The 23,978-nt window shown below is 43.7% G+C and overlaps 1 protein-coding gene across 4 annotated transcripts in view; it reads right to left on the bottom strand.

Annotated features, from left to right (window-relative positions):
* APLP2 (amyloid beta precursor like protein 2) overlaps nucleotides 1-23,978 on the bottom strand; it is a 69,525-nt gene that overhangs the window by 28,716 nt on the left and 16,831 nt on the right. For all 4 annotated transcript variants that reach the window (XM_054579456.1, XM_054579457.1, XM_054579458.1 and 1 more), the window contains exon 2: nucleotides 806-979. In XM_054579456.1, coding sequence (XP_054435431.1) covers nucleotides 806-979 — 174 coding nt within the window. The remainder of the gene's footprint in view (nucleotides 1-805; nucleotides 980-23,978) is intronic.

Here is a 23,978-nt window from a genome sequence, read left to right as displayed (position 1 = left end):
CAAGTAAGGATGAGGGTCTACGTTTACTCAGCGTCACTATTGTCCTATCTATGAATCTAAAGTCCACCCTGCTGCTTCCAGCTCCAGATAAACTCTTCAAGTAAAAAGATACTGCAATGATTACTTTTGTCATGACACACAGATTTCTGACTAATGCATTCCCTTAAAAAGAAAAAAAAAAAAGGAATCTTTCTTTAGGAACATACAAAAGCAGCAAGCTGTCAGCCCCCAAAATCTGTAAGGTATCAAAGCCACTTGAAGGGTATGTGTAAGTAGCCCAGTTCATGAACTAAAATATTTAAGAGGGAAATCTATGGAAATGTCTGTTAATGTAATCTAGGATGATGCTCTGACCCCGGCCCTATGCGCCAAGTCTTGCTAAGTAATAAATTCAAACATCTCATAGCCTTTTCTAGATCAAGTTCTGACCCAAAACCAAGTTGAATCAGACCTGAGATGATCATTTACAGCAAGCAGAAAACACACGCACAAACATGACACGCTTTGCTTCGCCCTCCCCCCTAACGAGTGGAAGCCAGGAGGACCGGGCTGGCTGGTGCGGTGCCCGCCAGGCTTCTGCCGAACTCCTCCCTGACAGGGCGAGTGCACAGCACACAGAGGCAGAAGCCTCGACAAGTCTCAGTCACATCGCACGCTTAGAAACAAACGACAGGCCTGGGCGCCCGGCATCAGCAACTTGGTCTTAGGTCAAAAGAGAAGAATGACAGAATATCCGTATCTAAAGTAAACAGTGCAAACTTGACCCAGAAAAAAAGCGGTTTTAACTTTCTGGTAGCGCTCTTACCTCCTGACAGTACTGCAGAACTTCTTCTTTTGTTCCAAAGCAGCTCTTAGTGCCTGTTGGGTCAGGTTCCCATTTCCCAGTCTGAATGTTCACATGCATATTTAGCTCCCCACAAAACATTGCAATCTGAGGCTCGGCGACAGCAAATCCTGTTCCGGCATTGGCTGCAAGAGCCTACCAAAGGGGGACAAAAACGCAAGTTTACTCCAAAAAGTCTGTACAAAAGCCCAGTCATGCAGTTGTTTGTGACAACAGAATCTACTTTTTTAACAAATTTTCATTCCTTACTATTTTTATCGCATAAACAATCTTTTTCTCAGGAGCTAGGCCAGAATAAAAAATAAACGTTGGATGTACATGATCAACGTGAAAGGTCAATGAGAAATCTCACCCCCAATCCCCATCTGGGTACTTTTGACTTGGCAGTCTAGAACCTGACCGTGGTCTCCTCCAATACAGGCAAACCCACTTTCTATTTCTTAATATATCAAACCACACAAGTATAAAATGCCTAAAAATCCAGTAATTTTACTCAGTTCACTCACACAAAATTTTATTGAGCAGTTACTATTATGCAAAGCCACACACTAAACGCTTAGGACACAGGGCGAGCAAAGAGTGCGGCCCCTGCTCTCTTGGGGCCCGCAATCCAGGGCAGCAGCCCACACACCAAAAAGCGTGACTGTGCGCCCAGACGCCCTAGGAAGGAAAGGAGAGCACAGCACTGAAGAAGAACAGAAAGGGGGCTCTGCCTCAGGCTTGGGTAGGGGGATCGGGCGAGCTTCCTGAAGAGAATGGCTCTGCTTGAGGAGAGCAGAGCTTTGAGCATTCTCAGCGGAGGGAGGGCAGCGAGCCGTAGAGACGGGAGGAGAGGCGGGAGGAGAGGCGTGCAGGGGCCAAGAGGGGCCTCCGGTCTGTATCACTGGATGAGAGCAGAGGTTCTAAGCACCGAGTTACTATTTTCAACCTGTAGTCCTGATGCTTTCCTCTGGCTGCAGGTGAAGACGAGACTGAAAGGAACCACGAGTGCACGCAGGGAAACGGCTCCGGAGGGAGGAGGCGCACAACCCCAGAGAGAGACGGTAGCATGGGCGGAGGGAGGGTGGCGGAGAGCGAGATTCAAGTCATCCCGGAGAGCAAACCAAGCATGACTTGGTGACAGGTTGGTTAGGGGTGAGAGGAAGAGGGCAAGTCTGGCTAGCGATACTCAATAAGCGATTGTGTCATTCATTGAACAAAATACTAAAGGGAATGTCATGAGCAAATTTCTCTCATGTTTGGTAAAAATAATCAACTATTGTATAAAGTCTTTCTTAGGCTAGTCTTCTCTTCTTCGCGAAAGACCACAGCCATTAACAACTCACTAGTTACAGGTAAGAAATAACTTCTAGGCATGATGGCTCCCACAAAGTCTCTTGCACTAGGAAAAAACACAGGCATCCCAACATCTAAAAAATGCCAACACTGATGGCGGCATCTGTTGCGGGGGTGGGGGGGATAGGGTTAAACTGTGGGGTCTGCTACATTGCTCTTTTTAAAAAGAGCAATTAACCCTGACTAGCGTGGCTCAGTTGGTTGGGCGTCTGGCTCAGTTGGTTGGGTGTCGTCCCACAAAGTTAGAGGTTGCCAGTGGATTTCCAGTCAGGGCGCATGCCTAGGTTGCGGGTTCAGTCCCTGGTCCAGGTGCCTGTAAGAGGCAACTGATCGATGTTTCTCTCCCTCTCTTTCTCAGCCCTCTTGCCCTCTCTCTAAAAAATAAATAAAATCTTAAAAAAATAAAAAGGGCAATTAACATAAAACAGTTTTCCTTTAACAGAAAGGGTAGGTCTGGCTGAAAGTATATGGAAAACATGTGCTTTCTAAGCAATTCTTATCTATGCTGATGGACAACACAGACACGAATGATCCTTCCAATCAGGAGCCTACATTAGATATTTAAATATACTATCATCTTTCTCCAGAACGAATTTACCACCCAACATGTTTTGCTTTTGAAACACTTACTACTGGCACAAGAGAAGGAAGCACAAACTCCTGCTGGCTGGCTGGGAGAAAGCGAATTTGGAAGGAAAATGTTGTCTGGATCAATCTGGGTTGAAAAACACCTACTAAACCCAATGAGAACAATTAGCAGCTTTATCAACTAGAGTCAATTGTAAGCCTACCATGATGAGAATTTATTCAAGTAGAAGGCAGATCTCATGCCTTAAGTATAGCTGCATTGGAGCTACAGATTGGTGTCAAGTCCGGTCTGCCCCCAAAAAAGAAAAAAGCATTTAAAGATATTTGTGGAAAGGACACTAATTGCATTTAATCAAAAGAAATCACTAAACGTTATATGGACGCACAAGACAAATGCACTAATTCTCACGATGAGTTCAAGATGTGAACCAAAATGCTCCTTATGGTGGCCAGTCTTCTTCTGGGAGCCATTTCTAAGGAGTATAGCTAGAAACCTGGACTGTGGTGCAGAGGAAAATGGACCTAGATAAACGGGTACACACAGAGACAAAGGCAGGAAAACCCCCGGGACACGTCTGTGTATTGAAAGTGATGCTCCCCCCAAATTCTTTTCTTCCTATTTAAAAAGCCCAGACAGAAATAAATGGGGGATGGGGAGGAGGGCCGGTAAGGTATGACAAATATGTAATCAAGAAAGTCAAATCGACAGGTCCAAAGAGTTTCCTCAACTTGCTATTTATGAACTATCACCATTAAATCTGAGAGATGCTGAAAAGTAGTTCCTAAATTCTCTGTGGCTTTGTGCATTCTTTATATTAAAGGCAGCTATGAAATAGGATTTCGGGTGTGATGTCTAATCTCTCAAGTGTGGGGTGAGGAATTCCTCTTATATTCCAAAAATGAATACAGGTAAGACACGGGGGGCAGCTGGTTTGTGAGGTCACCCAAGCCACAGCCGTGGAGTGGTCGAAACCATGCGGGCCGCCAGTTCTCAGCACCGAAGATCACGCTGCACGTGGTTCTCATCATGGTTGTTGGCTGAAAGACCACAAGAGCTCCAACTGCATGCACGTCCAGCTCATGGGTCAACCGCTGAGGTCAGTGCAGCAGTGGCAAGCGCATTTGATCTTTGTGCTGAGATGGTCGGCACTGCCTTCCCTGAAGAGAAACTAAAATACCAGAGGTTAAAGCAACAGCAAGAGGCAGCGAGGCAGCGACAGCTTTCACATCAGTTACCGCTGAGAAAAAGGAGAGTACCTGGAATCGTTCCAGACAGCTAATAGGCTGCAGTGATTCACTTTTGAGTTCAGAAAGATTAATCCTTGTGGTCATAAGAGACTCTCAAGAAGGTATCATCTGAAATATAAAAAGCCTCTGCGGACCATGTCTAGGAATCAACTAATCAAACATACCCCAACCTTATCTAGGGTATAATGGGATCTTTTTTTTATGTTTGTACTTCTCTACTTTGAAAATGCTCTTATTTAATGGGCTCTCCATTTTCTTAAGCATGCTGTGCCTTGATCCATTACATCAACATATAAATCAATCTGTTTCCTAACCTAACATGTTACAAATGGGATTTCACTGCCCAGTCAGCACTTCTGATATCCTGTGAACCTGGAATCCACTCTGAAAGAAAATTAATGCCCCATGCTTTGGCACTTAAGCCAGTCCCTGTGATCTATGCTCGCTGCAGCACTTTGAAGGCTCCGAAAACAAATTGCATCAATTGCTTTCTTAGCCCAGTGCTTCCATTTTACTTAATAATTCATTCTTGATAAGAAATTCCATTTTATTAATTTGGCTCAGGGAAAAGGTTTAGCTATCTAAGGACAGAAACTCAACTTGTTAAAAACTGCTTCTAGTAACTTGGTTGAAAATATGGAATGGCTTAAAGCAACAAATACATCTAAGTCTGAACCTAACTTTCCCCCAGCCCTTTAATCATTCACCTCCAGAGATGCAACCCCGAGACCCAGCTAAGCCCCACCTCCATTCCAAGACACCTGGGACCAGTGCAGGTTCCCAATCCAAGCACATATGTGAGCCCATTACTTCCTCCCTCCCTGAAGCTATTACCCCAGAGTCTCATCTGGCCCCAGGGTTTGTAAAAGTGCCTGCCGCAGAGGAGAGGGATGCTTCTGTAAGAAGAGGGTTCTATCTTATGGCCAAGTGAGTCATGTTTCCTTGGGTATGAAGGGGCTACATTATAGCCTCACAGGTGGCCCAGCTTCCCTGGGAAGTCAGGTTAACTTAAGGTTTTATTTACTTAGAGACAGGGGAAGGGAGGGAGAAAGAGAGGGAGATGAAACACCGATGTGTGAGAGAAACATCGATTGGTGGCCCCTCACACGCCCCCAACTGGGGGCCTGGTCCTCAATCCAGACATGTGCCCTGACTGGGAACTGAACTGCGGACCTTTGGGTTCACAGGACGATGCCCATCCCATTGAGACACACCAGCCAGGCAACACAGTTCTAGTCCTAATTAATACTGAACAATGACAGCAAGTGGTAGCATCTCTGGAACATCCATTTACTCCCAGCATGCTCGTGATACTGAAAGATACAGCACTGGCACTCAAAGACGTTTTAAACCTGGAGTCAGTAACATGACAACCTATTAATGGATGCAAACACCCTCTATACAAACTCATTTCCATTTATGCAGAGTGGTAAGTGCTACTTCATGCTTTGTAAATTAAAATGACTTAAATCTTTGTCCACGAACCTGCACCTAAGATTTACTTCATTGAACAAAATTTTAAAAATCCAAAGTTTCAAAGTAGCTCCCTAAGATTTTTACTAACGACAAAAGGGAAGACAAAGTACTTCACAGTGGAGACCCCAACGTTTACCTCCCCAACAGGATAGTTGAGAAGACGGATGAAGAAAGACTTAGGGAGAGGCTGAGGGCCTGTTAGAGACGAGAAAGTCTAAGGAGGAATGACCAGTACAGGCCAAGTGGGGGCCTGAGCAGGGTAGGGTCCTGGAACAGGGAAAGGCCGTTAACAGGGAAACTGGAGCAATTAGTGGAACAAGGTCTGTAAGTCTGTTAATAGGTTGTATCAATGTTAATCCCCCAGGTTTGATAACTGCGAGGTGGTTATTTCAGATGTTAATATCAAGGGAGATGGGCTAAGGGTATAGGGGAACTCTCCATAGTATTTTTGTAACTCCTTTTTAAACTCTAAGATTAGTTAAAACTCAACATGTTTTGTTTTTAATTCTGTTTATCACCTGCCTGAATCTCAATCATGATTACATGGTTTCAATCTGTCAAAGAGACAGGCAACTAGCCTTATAATTGGAGCAGGCTCAATACCTGAAAAGTTACAATTTATTCTGAACACATGAGCACACATTCTAATGTGGTAAAATCCCATGTGTACAAATACTAAGTTTTCTTTCTCTCCAATGGGTGGACTATAACAATTCTGCCCAGAGCCTAAGATAGAGAGTTTGGAGCCTTTAGACTATCTTCCTCAACAGAACAGACGTGAAGCTTTCAAAAAAAAAAAAAAAACAAAAACAAAAAAAACCCCAAGCCTCAAACACTTCCACTATTTAATAGCAGGATTCTCATCAAGCATTTTCCTGTTTTAAAAGCAAACTAAGAAAAATTTGTTCTTAAAAATGACAGTTTGCATGACACCAGCTGAAAATCACTGGCCTCTTTTTACATTTGAATGAACTTCTAACTAAAAGCTGGTGCATTAAGAGTCAGGAGAAAAACCTCCAAACATAAAAGGTCGTTATCCTGCCCCCGACATACACCAGCCATTAGGTATGGTTTCCATGGGCAGTAATTTATACAAATAATCCAGGCTTTCGTGAGAGCTCTTAATATGGAAGTATAAATGAGGGATCATTTCCAAGGCTGGAAATGGCTGCGACTGCCTCCTCAGCTTTATTATACAGGCCCATGGTCATCGGTCTGTCTGGATTCCTCCAGGGAGGGTCCAAGCACCGAGAGTCTACAGAGGTCTTCCTGCATGTGTCTCTGGGATGAGAGTGGGATGTCTTTTATAAAAGAAGTTACTGAAAAACACATGACATACTTTTATATTTTAAAATAAGATGCAAAATAGTGTTTACAGATCTCAAATTCTCCAGTGTTTTACTGGCTCCTGTTTCTTTCCAGCTTCCCATAGTGAAACAGCAACTCTAAGAAACGGATTCCACAGGAATGAAGACACGAGGACGTGCCCTGTCCAGCCACGGGCCTTCCGCTCGCCCGGCCCCTCACCTCAGAGGAAGTGCTCCACGTGGGGGCTGAGAGCATGGGCTTAAGAGGCGGGCGGGTCACCTAACTTCTCTGGACCTCAGTTTCCTCGTCTATAAAACGGAACACAGTGTGTAACCACACACCAAGCATTGTTTTGAGGTTTAAATGAGTTAACACATACTAAGTGCTTGAAAGAGTGCTTGTTACAAAGAAGTTCTTCTGTTGGTGGCTATTAGTATCGGGCTTTAAATTTCTTTATCTGTAAAGCAGGGCTACGAACATACATATTCCTCTCAGGCTTGTTGTGGGGATTAAATTAAGATAATGCACCAGGCACAATGCTGCCCTCAGAGCAAGCACTTAGCAGCATTATCGTAGGGCCGGTTCCTCAAGATTTAACTCTCTCCCACTCGGTTCACACGGAGCTGGAGCTGAAGTCACAGGCGCACAGGGAAGAGCACGTGAAATCCTTCTGAGACCAGGCACCCTCTTCAAATCCAAATCCAAGATCACATGGAATGGGGTTAAAAGGCCGCATGTTCTTTTCTTACCTATTAAACTGGATATGTCTAAAAGCAGGCTCCAGTATAATACTCCGTATTTTATTTTGTGGGAATTCAGTCGCCAGATGTTTACATGAACAATTTAATACGGCGCAACTATTACAGGGAAAGCCCTGGGAGTGTGCTGGCTTGCTGGCCTCCTGGCTCCGGTCTGGCTTTCAGCTGGTACAGAAGTGGGGTCGACTTGAACCTGCTGTTACTACTGAGGCACTGCTGTGATCAAAAAAGCACTGTGTAAATTATTTCTCTAAATGGGTTTTCATAAGGGATAGTCCATCTACTTACTAGCTATGCAACATCGTGGAAGATATTTACTCACTCTCTTGACCTTAGTTGTTGCCTGTGTAAAATCTGAATACAGCACTACCCAAATTTTTTTTTTTTTCCTAAGGGAGGGAGAAAAATATCGATCTGTGGCTGCCTCTTGCGCGTCCCCCACTGGGGACCTGGCCTGCAAACCAGGCATGTGCCCCGACTGGGAATTGAACTGGCAACCCTTTGGTTCACAGACCAGCACTTAATCCACTGAGTCATACCAGCCAGGGCCCAAATTTTAGATATTACAATAAATGACACTACAATATTAATTTTGGATTTTGGTTCACATTACAAAAGATAAAACTCTACTTTTCCTGAAATTCCTGATACCTAAGAAACATGGCTGGGAAACAAAGACAGCTTCCTTGAGTAAGATTTTGCATGATTCCAAAGCTAAGCAGTAACCTGTTATACTTTAAACGCAGAGGTCAGAAAGCCAGGAGGCTTGAGTATTAATATATGATCTAAACGGTGTGAACTTGGTCTTCACCTTTGAACTCAATGGCCAGTATTACTTAAACAGCTATTTACTAACAGTGTACTAAATAAATAGTGTATGCAAAGACTGGGGGAATTTATATGGGTTGTGTTTTCTAAACCTTCACAGGGTGAAATGATTCAAGTAACAAACACCCAGAAGTACTACTGATTAAATATTAATAATTGAATGTTTATTCTAAATCATTATTATTGATTCACGGATGATTGACAAATGATAGAAGGCTTTCCATGAAATTCCAAACACAAATCTGCTAAGACATTATAAACATACTTCTGGCTGATCTGAAGCTCTATGATACTGCTTATGAAATGCATTAAGTTACAGTCATTAATTAGGTAACTTTTTAGCATATTTCAAAATTTCAGCCCTGGCCAGCGTGGCGCAGTTGGTTGGAGCGTCATTCCGTAACCTAAAGGCTGTGGGTTTGATCTGCAGTCCGGGCGAGCACGGTCCCCAGTCAGGGTGCCTACGCCCCTGGGCGGCGAGCAATCGGTCCGTGCGTCTCTATCTCTCTTGCATTGACGTTTCTCTCTTGGTCTCCCTCCCTCCCTCTCTAAAAAGCAATGAAAAAAATTTCCTTGGGTGAGGATAAAAAAAATTTCATGTACTTGAAATGTAGTAACTTACGCCTTTTTAAGACGTATTTTATTCTTCAGACAGACCCGTTTCACTAAAATACTCAACCGAGTGACTTTACCAAGATGAAGGTGGAAACTATCCTTGGCTGAAGAGCTCTATCTGACCTCAAGATGTTACAATCACAAACACAAAAGGCCAATGGCAGAGATCTGAAATGCCTTCTACTTTAATACACCCAGGAAAAGGTAAGAAAACAAATCCATGCAGCTGAGAACATTCATGCTTCAATGTGCAGAATGGTTTTTTTACTGGAGTTTTAAAGCAGGGGCTCCCTCACATTCGCTAGGGGCTACGAAGGCCTACAGCAGGGTTTTTCAGTGGCCTCCCCAAAACCGTAAGAAAGGTCTAGAGTTCATGATGTGCATGCACATGACTATAAGGGAAGAGAAATGCTAACTGCTCTCTTGAGAAATGACCGTCCTGAACTCTAACACTGCTTTCTGTCCACCTTTTGTTTGACAATGTTCTTCATAAAACGATGGCAATAGTAAATGAATAGTCTGTTTTTGGATAATATTCTGTGATATTAAGAACTGACAACCATATCTTTCTAAAATTTTTTTCTTAGTTTTTACTAGCCCATGAAAACCAATGGCTTACTAGCTCTTTATTTCTAAGGTCTGGTGATGCCAAAAGGCAAGAAAGGGCAAAAATTCTTAGGCAAATAACCCCTTTCTTTGTTTTAAGTATAAAATAAATTTGCCAAAATGACTTTCACAGGGCAGAAAGAGCTGCCTTGGATGGTGTGGCTCAGTGGACTGAGCTCCTGCCTGCGTACTGAGGGGTCGCTGGTTCGCCTGCCAGTCGGGGCACGTTCCTGGACTGCGAGGCAGATCCCCGGTTGGGGGTGTGCGAAAGGCAACCAATCCACATGTCTACCACACACTGATAGCTCTCCCCGCTCTTTCTCCCTCCCTTCCCCTATCTCTAAAAGTAAATAAAAGTTTTAAAAAATAAAAGAAAATCCAAATAGCATATCTATGTTATTCTGCTAAACATTTTATTTTACTATGTTTACTAGGTACAAGATACCAATCTTAACGTCACAACTCAGTTTTAACTTCTAATAGCCAATAAAACTGTGATAACAACAAAAATATGAAAGGGCCTCACCCTCTCCAAGTTCAAGGCAAGTCAAAAGGCATCTTAAGGCAACTTTCCAATGATTTATATAGCATTTAAATCTGAAAGTGAATAGAGGCTGTATTATCAGCTCACACCAGATCTGCTTGCAGACAATTACTCTTCCTGTCTGGGACCCATGCCCATGTGCATTATTGTAATTATCAGCAACTCTAAAAAATAAAGTAATAAAGCTAGTGCGAGCTCCCTGTCAGCATGTTTACTGCCCGCTGCCTTGACCATTAATGAGCCTCCCTGCGACCAAGCCACCTAACTCACCTAACTGCTAAATAAATGTGTAAAGGAGAGGGAGAAAAGCCACACTCAAGTAAAAAGAACGATGATGGAGGATGTAAACGTGTGTAACGGCCCCCTCCGCAGGCGCTGTTGTTCTCCTTGGCAAGGGGCCTCTGGGGAGCTATGGCCACAATGTCACCCTCTGTGACCCAAAGTATCTCAGGGCACGGCACTCTTCTGTTCCAAGGGACTCCAACTCTTGAGTGTCGACCCCCGCCTCATTCCGCCCCCCTGCCCTGCGCTCAGGACCACCCTGTGTCCCTGTGAACGTCCTCACACCAGCCAGGATCTTTCCACCTAGACCCATGATCACCTCTCAAGACTCAAATGTGCGCCCTCTGAGGGGCCTTCCCGAGGACAGTCCCCAACCCATTCCCATTCCCCACCCCCTGCAATCTGAAACTACGTTGCTCATTCACCTGCACTGCCCAGCTCCCTCGTTGGAATGTAAGTCCTCAAGGGGAGACCTGATCTGTTTTCCTAACTACAGTATTTGGAACAGAACCCAGAATAAGAGGTTAATCATTTACACCCCAAAGAAGTGTCTGGCTCATAACACCTATGTTCTTGGTTTCTCCAAGACGTGTAGTTAAACTAGCGTCAGTTAGCAGGTATCACTCAGCAGCAATTTCAAAATGATTGACACTATACTAGTCTTCATACAAGTACATCAATAATGAATGACATTGAATTTTTAAAAAGAAACTTACGCAGTATGGCAATTTTTTATTTTTATTTTTTGCCCAAGTGAATCCCTGTACACGGCCTGAAAAGCCAGCTAACCCATGGCTCCCAGGAGCCGAGCCGCCCAGGCAAGCCCGTCCCTCCGAGGCGGCACTTCCAGCCCGTTCACGTGCTGTGTTTCTGTAGCTCTTCAGTCCAGACAGTACCAACCAGTACACCCTGTGCTCAACCACTCATGTCCCCTTGCCCTCTCGGTCAAGTCAACACTCTTTACGTTACTATAGCATAAAGATGTACCTTGTACAGTTCCTTTCTTACGCATCTTTCCCCCCCTTGAGAGTCTGCGTCTGTATCTTTAACCACCTGGTTTCATATGTACTGGTCACTGACACTCATATTGTCAAAAGATCTGGAAAGACCCCTTCAGGGCGGCCATATGCACCGGGGATCCAGGGGTTTCGATACCTTCTTTCTTAGGCCAGCCCCCATTTTCCGGCCTCGCCCACGCTGATTTTCTCTCTGCCCCACCTTCCGGTCTCATGTGCAGCACCGATTACTCTGTAGGCCCGAGCCCAGCCACCATTTCTGGGACACGAGTGTAATCACCCTGGAAACTTTCACCTCGCCGGGCCTCATCTTCTGCTGGGCCTGCCATCCCCGCAGGAACCGAGTCGGGGGTGCGGAGTGGGGAGGGCACCGAGGGGCTCATCACTCACACTCTCAGCCCCCTCCCTGTTGCTGGCCTGGCCCACTCAGAGTCCTGTTGCCTCCCCGCCTCGTTTAAGCTCTGCTCTGCAAATCAGCTCGCTTTTCTTGTTGGCGTTTCCTCTGCCTTCGGGTCCAGCTTTTTCCGGCCTGCTAGCTCAGTTACTTAGGTCCGTCTGCTTTCCACCTTCGTCTGCTTTCCACCTTCGTAATTCTGCGGACATGTTTCCTTCTCTCCTGTTCTTTGTCCTTGCTGGTTTATTCTTATGTTAAATGGCAGAAAACTAAGCAGCCTTCTCTCATCAGGGCAGAGCTACCACAACTAGAATCCTCCACCTATAGCATTTGAGGGGCAGCAATTCAAAGCTACTAGGAATACATCTGAAAACTAGAAATGGGAACATATTAACAACATCACAAGATTTTATTTTTGATTATTTAAACATAATGCCAGTTAAGAAAATAAAGTTCTGATCCTTTACTCAGATTATTTCATCCAATCATTTTACAAGTTACAGTCAGCATGCTCTTCACTGGGTACTGGGTCAAACTGTGTGTCCCCAAGATTCATATGCGGAAGTCCTAACACCCACTACCTCCAAATGTGACCCTCTTTGACTGTAAGGTCATTGCGTACATAATTAATTAAGATGAGGTCATATTATAGTAGGGTGGGCCCCTCATCCACTGTGACTGGCACCCTTATAAAAAGGGGAAACGTGAAATACAGACACCTACACACAGGGAGGCCACCACATGAAGGCTGAAGTTAAGAAACTACCAAAAGCCAAGGAACTTCCAGAAGTGCAAGAGGCCTGGAACAGATGCCTCTTCAGCACCTTCCAAGGGATCGCGGTCCTACCAACACCGTGATCTTAGACTTCTAGCCTCCAGACCAGGTCAGGGAGAGGGTAACGGCTGTTGCTTAACTCACCCGGTTTGTGGTTCTTTGTTAGAGCAGCCCCAGCTGGGCAACACACTGGGAAAACCGGTAAGACTCCATGTGTGTGCCTGGGGGGCTCACCGTCCTAGAGGCAGGACCCCGACAGAGAAACGCAGAGAGACAGCCTAAGGCGCACAGCAGAGTGAGGCAAGGCAGTGGGGACTAAGCACCGTAACCTGAGAAGACCTACATACAACAGAGGCAGGCTCCGGGCTTGGCCCAAACAGAAACTATGGGGCAAGATGAAGGGCAGCCTTCAAAGCCTCTTCTCCGCAGACACTGAGCTTGGCTCTCCTCCAGCCCTACTGTGTCCCTGCTCAGCAGACGTGGGCAGGCGGGAAGCTGCAGCATTCTGTCGGGACGAGGCGGCTAGTGAGGAAGGCAGGGCATTCATTCAGGAGAAAGGTGGTGAACAGCAGCAGGAGCGGGAAAGGACGGAAGGAACAAACGCTGATGGGATCTGGGCAGGGGCCAGAAGGACGGTCCACTGAAATGCACTTTCTTTTCTTCCATTTTGAAGACTAGCAAGAGTTTATGGTGCCTGCAAAAATGAGGTACCGTACTCACATGGTTCCTCGAGACCTCCTCAAGTTACTAAGAGTTAAATGGGTGAGAGCCGCAACACTTGTCTGAAGATGCCAGGCTGGTTCAAGATGGGGGAGGGAGTCAGGGGACACACAAGGAGGTACTCTAGTCTGTCCCCCAACTCTTTAGATTCACTTACATATTTATGTCTGAGACAACAACAACAACAACAAAAAGCAAACAGACTTTGCCCAGGCTTCTGACAACCACAAAATAAAATCCCAAGGTCTTCCAAGGACGAGTAATAACAACCAGAACAGTATGTATGATATACTGTTCACATCACAGAGAAATTGCTGATTCAATTATTTTTGTCTTAAGTCAATAAATATTTGTAAGAGCCTTACAAGAGTAGGCTCCAGAGATAACAAAATGAATGGGTCAAAAGTCCTCAAAGTCCTCAGCTGCTTGGAGGCTTGGCATGGCAGGAGACCGCATGTGAACAAAACAATCCTAATGAAAAGGGAAAGATTCTCAAACACTTGTCATGTAAGAAATCCCCGATTACAGTCTGATCATTTCCTAAATGGCAGTCAGAAGTAGCCACAGTGAAAAGTACATTGATAGTACCCCCCCTCTTTTCTTCTCTTTCTTTTTGTGTACTTTATTGATTATGCTATTACAGTTGTCCCATTTTTTTCTCCCCTTTATCCCCCTTCACCTTGTACCCCCGCTTCCCTCCAATGTTCCCCCCCCCTTAGTTCATGTTAATGGCTGTACGTATAAGTTCTTTGGCTTCCCCACTTCCTGCACTATTCTTAACCTCCCCATCTATTTTGTATCTACCAATTATGTTTCTTATTCCCAGTACCTTTTCCCTCATTCTCCCCCTCCCCTTCACCGCTGATAACCCTCCATGTGATCTCCATTTCTGCAATTCTGTTCCTGTTCTAGTTGTTTACTTAGTTTGGTTTTTTTTTTTAGGTTCAGTTGTTGATAGTTGTGAGGAGTTTGTTGTCATTTTACTGTTTATAGTTCTGATCTTCTTTTTCTTACTTTACTTGGCCAACAATGAACTCTTATCTATGCTGGTACAAAATTATGTAATTTTAATCTATATTTGTATAGGACTTTCCTTACTTCTCTGATAACCTCTTTGTCTCCGCTTTCTTGCAAACATTCTCTCCATAAAATTCTATAATGTTCCAAATACTGATGTAGCATTGATGTGATATCCAAAAGGAATTTTCTTCACAAATTACCAGGTAAAAAGAATGATGAAAGTGGTATTCTTCATTACCCCTCAAACTAGACTTGGGGTTTATGTTCTATTTTGTCTTTTTTACAGCTTTTCAGAGAGAGACATAGGTACTGCTCGCATAACTATCAGATCAGCATAAAAATATTTTAACGAGGACTGTTTCACCCAGTAGAGACTAGCACCAGATCTGCAATATGCCTTCCCGACCCCCATTCTATGACAAGTGCAGCTTCCTATCTCACTGCATGTATACATGCAAAACCACATGTTATGGCCCAGCGTGGCTGGGGGCTTATCAGGTTTGAGCCTGTGCTTTGCATTTAATCTTTTTCAATCAATACTTAAAGCATTTTAGACTGATTTTAATCTGTCCTGATTACTATTTCCACTGTTTACAAACAACGCTAGCCAACAATGGGTCTCAATGACTTGTATCAATTCACAAAAGTAATCTTTCAAAATAGCCCAGTGGAATATTTTATTAATGTAGATGCTGTGGAAGCTAATCAAGCCTCAAATAATCATTTTTCTTAAGAGTCGCTGTGGGGGTGGGGAATTTCTATAAAGAAAAATCTTCAGACAGCATTAAGAAACCCTCTTCAAAAAGGGGTGGGGCAGGGCAGAGTCCAACCAACAAATCAAAGAAAATTCTGTTATCCAATGTGGTTTTTAGGTTCACTTGAAATCTGCCATGAATAATAAATATTTATTGCAAGGGCTAATTCTGAGCCAACTTTCTCTTTCTCCCCTTTTCAACAAGGGTTGAAACATTTGAACAGGAGCAGACAGGGACAGGAAGCAGAAATGGCAGCCCACCCTCAGCCTCCCGCGGGGGCCTCTGGGTCCGCGACAACTGAAAAGGGGCCCGCTGCCGCCTCAACGCTGCCAGCGGATCTTTCAATCTCTTCAACAAATGGAAATAAATTTTTATATAAAAATGTATGTTATTTGGAAATGGCGATGTTTAATGTGAATTTAAAATACAGTGAGGCCCACGAACACTGCCGTGAGAGCCCATAAAGCACGTGGCCGGGCAGTCGCGGCCTGAGGTCGTACACCAGGTGTCGCAGGGGCGGGCAGGCCACTGAAAAAGCGCAAAATGCATCGAACACCTAACACCCAAGCGTCACAGTACAGACTAAAGTTAATCGTATTCTGCCAATATAAGAAATCTGATTACAATAATTTACTGTAAAAACCAATGGCATCTGATTAGAGGGCTTAATATTATGATGATTACAATACTTAAAGCAATCTGCTAATTCAAAACAATACCCATATAACTCCCAACAGCATCATTTGTAGAAATTTTAAAAACTCATCCTAAAGTTCACATGGAATCGCCCAACCTTGAAAGATTCACACTTCCTGATTTCAAAGCTTATTACAAAACTAAAATAATCAAAACAGTGTGTTACAGCTTTAAAAAGAAATGACATCCTACTACGGGGACCTTGATTTACACCAAAGACACAAGGACAAACGCTTTATGATTCCACGTATATGCGGTACCTGGAATAGACAAACTCACTGAGGTGTCTAGAGCTGGGAGGGGGACGCAGTGGAGACAGGGAGTTATTATTTAATGGGTACAAAGTTTCTGTTTTTCTCAGAAAAATATCTGGAAATGGACAATACTGATGGCTGCCCGACACTGTGTACGTACTTAACGTTGCTGAATTGTACACTGAAAAATTGTTAAAGCAGTGCATTTTATGTGATGCATATTTTACCACACACACAAAACATATGGAATTTGAGTTGAACAATCTAGGGAAATTTTTTAATCTTGTGGCTGACAATGTTAAATGTCTGGAAGTAAACCCTATAAAAATGGGTTTTAAAAAGATAACCTACATGAAAATAATCTATTTTCAAAGACTGGACAACTACTTACTATCATTTTTCCAACAACATAAAAGGTTTCTTTCATTTATCATCTTAGGAACTGTTATGTTGCTTCAGCTGGTTTTATCTGTTCTGGGACAGTGCCCTGAATACAGCAATTTAATAAATGTGCACTAATAATGGCAACGATGAAGAACTGCAAATGAACCTACTACCACAGAGAGTCTTCAACTTTTGAAAAACTTATATTCAAGGGCTCTTTTAAATGCCAATTTAAGATACGTTTCTCTTTGGTAAATAAATAAACTAATATCAATTTAAGATACAGCTAAAAGGATAAAAAAGATATAACCACTGTATACTTTTACATTAAAAAAATTAAAAATGTAAATACCCAATGATAAAGGAATGAATTAAATTACAGAAGAGGAAGACCTCTGCCTTTATATACAATATATTTCTAAAAAGATGAGCACATTTAATGGCATGCGTGTTATTTGGGGGTCCTGCTACTGAAAAGCCTATGATTTGTACTAATCTCAATTATTCTTAGTGTTTTATGAAAAAAATCCTTGAACACTGAATCTTACCATTTTATTCTTTAACTCTTCCTACATAATTGAGCCAACTGCAGTCACCTAAATTCAGGGATTTGAGCTAGAAAGTACCAAATAAGCACCAACTCCAACTCCATCACACCATGTGTTTATCAATAAAATAAGTACTGTCCCCAATTTCTCACTCATTTTTACAAAAAAAAAAGGGCACGATGTGATCAAACCTTCAAATTGTTTCAACAGCACTGACCAATATCCGACCCAGCGGCTGGTAGGGCAGCACGCTGACCGAGTACCTGAAAACGCCTGCGCATCAGCTACAGCATCCCAATCCAGCATGGACACCGTACATTTAAACATGCAGGGGTTCAAAAGCACCAAACAATAAAAAGTGATTCAATTAAAAGCTATGTTGTCAAATATTTAATGGCTTGGAATGTCATTCAATATGTCAAATGGGGGCGGGGGGGTGGATAGGTTATAAACATATAGACGGAAAATCCATTCTTTAAAAAAATAAAGATGTGATGGGGGACTCAACTGCTGGAAAATTTTTAGCTTCAGGTAATAGCTAATAAGCTTACTAATCAATGTATATAAACAGCTGTTGTTTCCAGAACTGAAGGTATGACCCACCTAGACTGCAGGAGACCACAAGCAGTTCCACTTTTGTGCTTCAGGAATGCAAGCCACCAAGATGGCATCTGAGCCACTGCGCTCCAGGGAGAGAAGTCCACCACCCAGGACACAGGATAAAAGGATGCTGTGGCTTTTTATCTGATTAACCTTTTCCCTGAATGCCAAACCCGGTACCTTCACTTCTTCTTGTAAAAAGGGTCAGTTTAAAATGGAATTTAAGACGGTCTGTTAGGGTACAAACTCGCAGTCTTCTCAGATACCAGCCGTCTGAATAAAGTGGCCATGAAGGTTCACTCCCTGTCTCTGCTCTAGGGTGTGGTAGGTGACAGGCAGCGCGAACACCGGCTTTTCCGGTTCCAGGTGTACGGAAAACAAAACTGGAAAAATTAAAAAGCAACTTATCTGGCTGATAAATTATAGTTCATTTCCTTCCTTTTTGGTTTTCATTTTGGCTTTACTTTTACTTTCTAAATTTCTAACAATGACAATATACAATGTTTCTTCTCTGACACACGACACATACTAAGAGTCATCGTAATAATTTGTAATAATTTGCACATTAATCTGTAATGTGTGCCATGAGATGAAAAAGGCTGAAAGTCGCTGATTTATACCATTTTATAGAGGAACTCAAGCACCAACAAATTTCATTATGCATGGGGGTCCTGGAACCAATCCCCTGTGGATATCAAGGGTAGTTAAGTTCTGGGGGAGTCAAAAGGTCTAAGAGGATTTCTAATGGAGCAGGAGTCAGGGAGGGCCCTCACATCCACGCTGTTCAAGGATCAACTGTACTTTTTTAAAAAATCCACACCTAGATAGAGAATAGTAAAACTGCTGAAAACCAGATTCAAAGGGAAAAGCTTACAAGTAGCCAGAGGTAAGGAACCCGTTACCTTTAAGGGAGCAACAATTCTACTGACAGCTAAGTAAAGTTACTGGTAATATTCAACATCAGCATATAATAATAAATATGAGCAATAAAGTAAGATCTTTAAAATGATGAAAGTCTATTCCCGTCCCTTCATGGATATACCTCTTGACAAAGGCAGTGGAGTAGGTGGAAGCTACACTCACCACCTCCCAGGGCCAAACTGAAATTACAACCAAAATGTAAAGCAACCAACATGAATGATCAACTGCAGATTAGCTGACGAGAAGTCTTATTATTAACCAAGGATTTACAGAAGAAGCTGCACTGAGCCCGGTACAAAGTGCGGACCTGCAGAAAGGGCTGGCCCTGCTCCCATGGGTGTGGCTTAGAGTCCAGAGGAATCTTGGCTACGGCTACGGAGGGGTCCCCTTGAGAAGTATGGGGTTTCAATCCCACACCAGGCTCCGCAGCCTTGGAGCACCCGGGCTCAGAAGAAGCACCCACATGTATCCGGATGTGGAAAGCGGCGGGGATTCTCTCTGCCAGGGGGAGACAGGAATCTGCTAGGTAGAATTCCTGTCCTAAGGGACAATGCACAAAATCTCCTTCACAGCCACTGACCCTGGGCTCTGCGGAGGGAGGGCAGAGGAAGAGTCTGGGGTTTGTGGCTCTAGGGAGAGGGCTGAGGGGACAGCCGCCAGGACCTCCCGCACTGCAGGCACCGTCTTTCTCGGATGGAGCTCACCACTCCACTCGTTACTGGAGGCCTGGGAGAACCCCGTCACCACCCCCTGCAGAGCTCACGCCCTGCTGAGGAGTCAGCTTCCTGGACCAGGGTGTGGAAGTCTGGGTAGATCCACAGGATGTCAGGGACAAAGTTCTGCAACTCTGGGATGGGGCCTTCTCCTTTGCATGCCAGACCAGTGCAGAGCCCTCTCTCTCTCTGTTCCCCTCACCCAAGTGGGGGAAAAAAAGAAGAGTCAGTGAGTTGTGTGGCTTTAGGGTGGGGCCATTCCCCCTACCTTCACTTTAACCTGCCTGGCACCTCCCCCTCATGGCAGATCCGCCAGCCCCCACCCTCTGACTCTTGGTAGCTCCACCCTGCCAGGTCTGGGCAGAATCTGGAACAGTGACTTTTGTGGACCTGAAGCAGGGACCACACACTCCCAATTTCTCCCAAACCTGACCATCACCTCCCCACCAAACCCCCCCGCCCTGCCCCCGCGCCCCCCGCCCAGTGGCCTTGCCCTGATCAGGCTGCTGGCTGACTTAGGAACAGACTTGAGAGGTATGACTCTAGGACAGGAGAAATCTTCCTCCCCCATGCCCGACAGAACAGACCCTTACCTTCACATAGCCAAATCGAAGTCTGCTGGGGCCTGCTAAGCTCTGTTGGCCTCCCCCTGACAACTCACTGAGACCCCACCCCGCCCCAAAGGGATGAGAGCACCTTGTGGATGCAGGCAGATCTGGTGAGCCCTGGAACATTTGCTGCATAGTCTCAGACTCAGCACTGGCACTGAGTTTCAACCTGTATCAGTCTGGTGAGCACCACTTGTCCCTACCTGGTGACTCACTGAGAATCCACCTCATGCAACTCTGAGTACTGCCAGAGGCTCCTTCAGTGACTAAGTCTAACAAGCAGCCAGAGGCGGATCTCAGGGCTCTGGGGAAATTTTGCCGACCTGCCTCCGGGGCCCGGTGCCGGTAAAAGCCAGCCTTAGTGCGCAACTTGACCCTTTCCCCGCTCTGTGTGGTCAGCACCTGCACAGCAGCTCGCACACTGTGGTCAGGACTGATCCTCACCCTCAGCCAGCCTAAGGGTCCGCCCCACACCCAACAGGCCAACAGCGATCAAGGCTCAATCGTAACAGGAAGGCCCATACAACCCACACAAGGGTCGTTCACGGAGCACCCAAAGCAGGGGATTAAAGAGACTATACCACAGGATCCTGCAGGGCACCTACTACGTAAGGCCACCGTACCAAGGTTGGGAGTCACACCAGATCTACTTAATGCACAGAAACAAACACAAAGAGGCAGCCAAAATGGGGAGACAGAGAGACATTCCCCAAGTGAAAGAACAGGAGAAATGAAATGGAGGCAAGCAATCTATTAATACAGAGTTCAAAAGAATGGTTATAAAATTGTTCAAAGAACTTAGTGAGAACTACAACAACATAAAAAAGGGCACTGAAGCCATAAAAAGAACTAGTCAAAATGAAGAAGATACTATCCGAAATGAAGAATACACTGGAGAGAATAAACAGGATAAATGAGGCAGAGGATCAGGTCTGTGATTTGTAAGACAAGTTAAAAAAACACACCCAATCAGAGCAGCAAAAAGAAAAAAATGATTAAAAAAAAATTAGGATAGTTTAAGGGACATTTGGAACAACATAAAGTAAACCATCATCCACATCAAGGGATACCAACAGGGAAGAAAGCGAGCAAGGGATCGAGAACCTATTTGAGGACAATGACTGAAAACTTCCCTAAACTGGTGAAGGAAAATGACACACAATCCCAAAGAAGATGAACCCAAAGAGGCCCACACCAAGACACACCACAAGTAAAATGGCAAAGATTAAGTACAAAGAAAGGATCTTAAAAGCAGCAAGACAGATATACAAATAAATGGTAAAGAAAAAAGAAAAAAAGAGGAAAAAAAGTTACCTACAAGGGAACTCCCAAAAGACTGTCAGCTGATTCCACAACAGAAACCTTGCAGACCATAATGGATTGTCATGAGATATTCAAAATGATGAAAAACAAAGATCTGCAACCAAGACTACTTTATCCAACAAAACTGTCATTTAGAATCAAAGGACAGATAAAGAGCTTCACTGACAAGAATAAGCTAAAGGAGTTCATTACCACCAAACCAGTACTACAAGGAATGTTAAAGAGGAGGAGAAGGAGAATGCTTGAAGGAGGAGGAGAAGGAGGAGAGGGAGCGAGAGGGGAAAGGAGGAACATAGTTTAAAAAAAAAATGGCAATAAATACATATCTATCAATCACTTTAAATGTAAATGGCTCAAAAGTGCCAATCAAAAGACATAGGGTAGCCCTAGCTGGTGTGGCTCAGTGGGTTGATCACTGGCCTGAGAACTGAAAGGCTGCTGGTTCAATTCCCAGTCAGGGCACATGCCTGGGTTGTGGGCCAGGTCCCCAAGTTTGAGGGGGAGAGAGAGGCAACCAATTGATGTAGTTCTCACACACCGATTTTTCTCTCCTCCTTTTTCTCCCTTCTGCCTGCTCTCAAAATAAATAAATAAAATCTTTTAAAAAAATAGGCTAGCTGATGGGTAAGAAAACAAAATTCATATATATGTTGTCTACAAGAGACGCACTTCAAAACAAAAGATATACCCAGAGTAAAAGTAAAGGAGTAGAAAAAGGTATTTCATGAAAATGGAAATGAAAAAGAGCTGTACTAGCAATAATTGTATGTGACAAAACTGACAGAGAATGAAAAATAGCGTATGATTTCACTTATGTGAACTCTAAGGACAAAAATGAATAAAATAGAAACAGACTCATGAACAAACAAAATATCTGTATCTATATATATCTCAAAACGTGTGTTGCTTAATAGTATAAATTTGCAACTGGTGGGTAGGTTTCTTAAGACTTAAAGCACAGCACACTGTATTATAAACTTCAGAGTTGTTAAGAGACTAGTTCTTAATTGTTCTTGCTACAAAAAAGAAATAATTACATGAACTGATTCGGCACTAGCAAGCACGACAGTGGTAAACATACTACATTATATAAATATATCAAGTCAACACACCGTATACCTTAAACTTATAAAACGTTCTATGTCGATTATAACTCAACTTTAAATCAATTAACTAAATTAATAAATTAGAGTAAATTAAATAAAAAGCTCGAAAAACTTACAAACTACAGCGCAATCCCTGTTCCAAAGAAAATTTACGGCTTTAGGTAAATAAATTATAAAAAAAGAACGGCTGAAGAAAAATCGAAATCAGCAGTCATCTCAAATTGTTAGAAAAAGAACATATAAACCCATGAATAGTAAAGAGGAGGAAATAATCTGCAGAAAGCAATAAAAATGTAAAATAAACAGAAAATAGAGAGGATCTACAACTCCAAAGTTGGGGAAAGTGTGGGGACTCCTTGGGGCTCCGCAGCACCACTGGTTAGGTCCCCCCGACTTAGGGCTGGCGGGAGCTCACCTTGGGCGCTTGGGCCTACCTACAGGATCGACTGCAGGGTGTCCCCAGCTTTGCGGCCCGGAGCCTTTTGGCTCCATACAAAGGGAACAAGCAGAACAACAGGGTCGTGGCCTCCCTGCTGGGAGCCACCCCAGCCTGGAAAGCCAGTGCCACAGGCACCGCAAAAACCTGTTCTGCTGCAACTGGCTTCCCAAAATTCCCAGGCACGTAAAGCCTATATAGAGATCACTTCTACACAAGACCACTTTCTGTACAAGAGAAGGACTATTTAGAGAAGGCTGAGGAGCCACAAGAGCTCTCTGAGAATGTGGAAAAGCTCCAGGGTTAAAAGTGATTTACATCCGCCTCCGCCTGCTTGCAGTCAGAGCACATTCCCAGACACATCACCCAAGCCCATTTCAGGTCAAACAAAGGGAGCAAGTAGAAACAACAGGGCATTACGACATGCTCCGGGCTTCCCCCTGCAGAGCTGCTCCTGCTTAGCAGGCCAGTGCCCTCAACACCTTGAGCACCCCTTCAGATACTACTGGCCTGACGAAACCACCCTGCACACAGGGCCTACACAGAAACCACTTCTCCACAAGGCCAATTTTTCAAGGCTTAGAGAGAGAGCTGTTTTGTCTACTTCACTGAACACACACAGACAAACATATGAAAATATAGAAGAATCTCCAAACAAAGAAAGAAGAAAAATCCCAGAATAAAACCCTAAAGAAATGGAGAAAGATAATTTCCATAAAAAAGAATTAAAAGAAATCTTAAGAATGCTCACCATACTAGAAAGTGAAATACAAAAACTTGGAAAGTGTAATAAAGAACTCAGTGGACCTTAAAAAGTAAGTAAGTAAAAAATAAGTAAATAAGAACTAAGGAGACCTGAAGAACAAAATAACTGAAATGAAAAACATATTAGAAGGAATCAATAGCAAATACACTAATACAGAAGAAAGGATTAACCACCTGGAAGAGGGACTAATGAAAATCAACCAATCAAAACAACAAAAGATTTTTAAAAACTGAGAACCTTTGGGATAACATCAGGCACTGAAATATTTGCATTACAAGGATCCCAAAAGGAGAAGAGAGAAACAGAAATTTTACTTAAAGAAATAATGACTGAAAGCTTTCCTGACCTGGGAAAGAAAACAGACATTGAGATCCTGGAAATGCAGAGAGTTCCAAACAAGATAAACCCAAAGAGACCCACACCAAGACATGTTGTATTTCAAATGACAATTTTCAAAGATAAAGAGAATCCTGAAGTAGGCAAGAGGAAAATGATGAGTTACACACAAAGA

Source organism: Pteronotus mesoamericanus, unplaced genomic scaffold (assembly GCF_021234165.1).
Source record: "Pteronotus mesoamericanus isolate MK-2021 breed Mesoamerican mustached bat unplaced genomic scaffold, CSHL_Meso_final contig_53, whole genome shotgun sequence".
Lineage (NCBI taxonomy): Eukaryota > Metazoa > Chordata > Mammalia > Chiroptera > Mormoopidae > Pteronotus > Pteronotus mesoamericanus.
This window is presented reverse-complemented; position numbering and strand designations above follow the sequence as displayed.